Below are 4,798 nucleotides of genomic sequence, written 5' to 3' on the forward strand. Positions count from 1 at the left end.
TACAAACATTGCGTACTAAGGCCACACCAATTTAATTTGTTGTTTTTGGATTTTTTCAGAAAAAATATGAATCGACAGGTCGAAAAAAAAGGCCAAAGCAACCCATGTTAGCCAGAAATGTTACAATATGAGCCATGAAGTCAACATACCAGGCTGGTTTATAATCAAAACAATTTATTTTGAACTTAAAATGAAAGAAAGTTGCATTGTTACATTGAAAAACTTTAACAATTAGGAAGAAGAGGACTTTCTTCAACCGGTTGAGCCAAAATATGTCTTTTATTGTGCATTTTGCAGTTGATTTAGAACCTACAATTTTTTTTTTTTTGCAAATCAGGAAAAAATGGACAGGGCGAATCCGAGAAACAACAAATTAAATTGGCGTGGCCTAAGCATCACAGGTTTTAATGGTATCAACAGCAAGTTAATTACCTTTTGCGCTGCCGAACAGGTTGGAGTCCGGGGACAGTGGAACAGACTCATCTGGGAACAGGTCGTCCTCAGGATCTCCCACAGTCTCCGAGTGCTGCTCTGTTTCTTCTATTTCCTCTTCCATGCTGGTACCAAAGACTCTACATATCCAACACACCAGACACAGACTCAGACAATGACATACACTCTTATGTGATGTTGATAGAGACAGGGCCTTTCAGTATGGATATTTACATTACAAATGAAAATTTGTCAAATTTTAGACTATACTGTTCAGGCCTGATATTGTTGTTGTTTTCCAGGAGCAAAACCATTTCTCTTAACTGTCCTCCAAGCAAATGTAACTACATGTATAAATTAAGAACACACAGGATGTCATGCTTTGGATTTAATGTTTCCTGGCAAATTGAAAAAAATTAAGCATAAATTAACCAATTTAGTTAACTTAGTAATGTTGGAATTGTTCACACCAATGCAACGAGGTCAAATTTTGAAGTGGACAAATTGTAAATTTCTAGTATTAGTAGAAGTAAAACTTCATGTTAGCACATGGTTTTATACCATTCTTCAATACATTCTGTACTTATTGTCCTTGTCAGTTTGTCATTAGCCTTTTTGGCATGATCTTGCAATAAAGAACTTGTAACATTCTACTAACAGTAACGTGTGGTTTGACTGACAATGATTGAATAATTAATATACTTACCTAAACAAGCTTAAAGGACAGTAATGTTCACTGCCATAGTGAGACAACATTTCCACCTGAAAAAGGTATGACATGTATCATAATTTATTCATCTCTTTTGAAAATAAAACAATGGTTAACTACATTGTACTGTCAATTGTAAGACATAACAATGTTATTTTGCCTTAAATTTACAACCATTCAAAAGTATATATTTTGCTGACTGTGCCATTTCCAATGCCATGTTCACTGTCACAGTGACATCATTGGCGAACAATCAACATCTACATGTACATCACCTGGTGGTAGAACTCTCCAGCTAGAAGTATGATTTTTGATGGTGTATTATCTAATTACAGGAGAAGGGTGTATAACAATGACAGTATGGAGCTCAGGACATGAATTACACTCCCACAAGATACTAAAGAACTGGTACCTTCCAGAAGTTAACTGGAATATTGTGGTATCTCCCTCAGGATTTCATGGTGTTCCTTGCAGCCTCAGTTTGGTTGGGTACCACCCAGAATTTTACTGAAAGTCTTTTGTGATTTTGCTGGATAAAATCTCCTAGGATTTTGGCAAACAGCTCAAGGAACAGGCTGTCAAAAACTCTTAATAATGAAATAATAATAATGATAATTATGCCTTTCTGTGGTGCTGGCCCAAAATGTAAATGTGGGCAATTTTCACCAGCAGCCAACTTGTTTAGGTAATTTTTCAGGTTTTAAATGACCAGGAGGTTCAATCAGCGTGCAGTTAATTTTCACGTTGCGCTCACCTGGACATTGTTCAAATACAGAGGTCAATTTCTTCTCATTTGGTCAGAAAATACATGGATTGAGTAATTTGAGTTACTGAAAAAGAATCAGCTGATTGTTTTTCTGTGTGAAATTCATGTATTACTAACTGACATTTTTGACACAAATCAGAAGCTGATCTTTTGTGATTTACGTTAAAATCTATCAGTTACATCACATGCACACAAAAAATCTAATTATATACATGTATGTCATGCATGACAGACACCCTTCTTTTCTGACATAATTTGTTTGATATTCCGTTTACATGGTGGTTGAAAATAAATATCCTGAACACTTTCCTGTGGGATCCTGAACCTTTTACCACAAAATCCAATGGGAATTAAAGCATATTTCAAGGTCAATGTCATAATGTTGAATGCTCAAGTTTTGTACTGACAGTGGTGCAGACTGACACAAACCTTTAGGTACTTAATGAAGAGTTTCTCATCAAGAGGGAAAGACTGGATGGTTCTCTCATTTGCCATGTGGAATGTACCGAGGAGTTGCCACTCTCGGGCCGGGTACCTACATGTAATAACAAAGAATTTCTTCACTTAACTTACATGTAGGCATTAAAGTAAGTGACATGGTTTCATCATATGTATGTCAGCAGTACCAGCTGGACCATATTACATTTCATTTTACTGTTACACTTGCTGCAAAAATCAGTGCAATACTCTGCTATGGGTACCAATGATTCTACTCAACAATGCACATGCCCGTAGCCAGGATTTTGAAGCTTAAGGGGGGGGGGGGGCGGTTCGTTCCAACTGCTTGAGGGACCAGCGAGCGCCGTAGGGGCGAGGTTCCTAGGGGGGTCCGAGTGCATGATCCCCCGGGAAATTTTGAAAAATGAACCTTCTGAAATGGCATTTCCTGCCCTTTTAGAGGATTTCAAAGAAAAAAATCAGAGATAACTTTTTTCAATGACAAAGTAAGTTGTTTCCCTATGATTCCAGCCTCGCTGGTGACACGATTCCAGTCCATCTTTTGAAGAAAAATCTTGGACATTTAGATAAAAAGTGGACCAAAAAGTGGACCTTTGAGCAAGGCATGGGCAAGGCTATCCCACAGAACATAACAGTACTACTGTGAAATTAAACGATTGGTCTTTTTCCTATTTTGAGTATATCTCTTAAATATAGTGCATAATTATAATATTCAGATAAACCTGTTCATTTGGCAAAGTCTGTCATCATTCTGAGAAAGTCGGTAGTCACAGTCTGAAAGTTGGTTCTTTAGTCACAACTCACCTTTCTGATGTCGACACCTTAAAAGACTCTGGCACAGAGGAGAACAGTTCAAAGTTGGCGATGTCGATCTGCTTCAGTTGGATGGGCTCACAAAGCTCTACAATAAACCTGTGGACAGAAAACAGTACTTAGTACATCATTCTAGGCACTATAGAATGATCCAATGTTACATCTGTCTTACATGTGCACCTGTGAATTGTCTACTAGATGGAGAGAACTTCCAGACCATGTAACAAAACCCACGCATTGCAGAACAAGTGGGATCATTCAGCTTCCAAAGTCTTAGAAAAAGAAGTCAAACCCAACAAGGAACAATTGGCATTGTAGTTGAAAATTTAATCTCTGTGTTCTCTTTGTGTTGGCATTAAGTTTAACATTGTACCATGAAAAACATGGTTGTGTACATATCAGCAAGCACATGCAGCTGCCCATGATGCTGGATTCCTGGAATTCTTATTGAGGTACATTTTGTGTGTGAGTGATGATCATGTATTTTTTGTTTAGTATCAGCATTGTCCTTAAAAAGTTAGACTACTTAAAGTCTGAAATAGACAAAAGTTAATCCTTTTAAAACAAAGAAGTGACATCTACAAAATACTTACCATATCTTGGCACTGCAGGGGTTTAACATGTACATATCCTTATTTTCCACCAGCACAGAAGATGAGTGCTGTATGGGTACAACAAAGATAAGCGTCAGTTGTGTTGTGCTTCCTTACGCTCCCTTTACACCTTGAGCAAATTGAATTTGTACGACCTTGGAAAATAATTTGAAATGAAAAGGTATCAGACACAGACTTCGTGAACTAAAACCAAACACAAAAAGTTTAGAAACTTTAGTTGGGGTTATTGTACATGTAATCTCTACTGTTTTTTATGATCAAAATTGTGTCTTATTTCATTTGAAAGTTTGTTCTAAAATCACCTTTAGACCTCCCACAACTCATATTGTATAATTGATTGGCAAACAGTACTAGTATTCTTCTAGAATTTCTAGAAAGAATGTTCATCTCCCTTTAAAATGACATCCCATTTGTGATAACCCTAGCCTTATTCTCCATACTTAATGACATGTTGATGTACTGACTTGTACTTCTCTGTTGGCAGACAGGATCTTGGCTCCACACTCCACTGATCCATAGTTATGCCTGCCCTTCTGAGTCTTCTGTCCCTGAGTTGACACGGGTTGTCCTGTTTGGCCTAAGGTAGAGGCAAATATATATAACACTGGTCACCTCAATTTTGGAATGTCACTTTCCGAATTTTGAGACAGCTATGTTGAAACCCCTGATTTTCAACTTTGTTATTCCTGGATGTACAGTGAACTTTTGCATGCCATTGGAAAGATCATGCTATCTTCAGTACCAGGTTGCTTTTTTTATGGTCAGAATGTACAAATTTATCAAGATATTTGACTTTAAAAATTGCAAGCCTGGCGGTCTAGAACACACACCGTCATGCCCAGCAGCTTAGCCTGGCAGTCCTAAACTTTAGCCCGCGGCCTGAGTTAGCCAGCCCGCATCCAGACCGCATCCAATTAGCCTCATGAACACCCCATGAAAACCACTGAATTAATGAGAATTCACATTTTCACACCTGTGTAATTAACAAGTTTGTGATAAATTCAT

General features: G+C 37.7%; 1 protein-coding gene across 1 annotated transcript in view; it reads right to left on the reverse strand.

Moving 5' to 3' along the window:
• Window positions 1–4,798, reverse strand: part of LOC109467622 (SUN domain-containing ossification factor-like) — a 32,285-nt gene that overhangs the window by 12,470 nt on the left and 15,017 nt on the right. Inside the window, 6 exon segments of the mRNA XM_019765639.1 lie at window positions 433–572; window positions 1,139–1,194; window positions 2,337–2,442; window positions 3,171–3,278; window positions 3,773–3,840; window positions 4,258–4,370. Coding sequence (XP_019621198.1) covers window positions 433–572; window positions 1,139–1,194; window positions 2,337–2,442; window positions 3,171–3,278; window positions 3,773–3,840; window positions 4,258–4,370 — 591 coding nt within the window.

The sequence above is a fragment of the Branchiostoma belcheri genome, unplaced genomic scaffold (genome assembly GCF_001625305.1).
Source record: "Branchiostoma belcheri isolate BF01 breed outbred unplaced genomic scaffold, Haploidv18h27 scaffold184, whole genome shotgun sequence".
NCBI classification, from domain to species: Eukaryota; Metazoa; Chordata; class Leptocardii; order Amphioxiformes; family Branchiostomatidae; genus Branchiostoma; species Branchiostoma belcheri.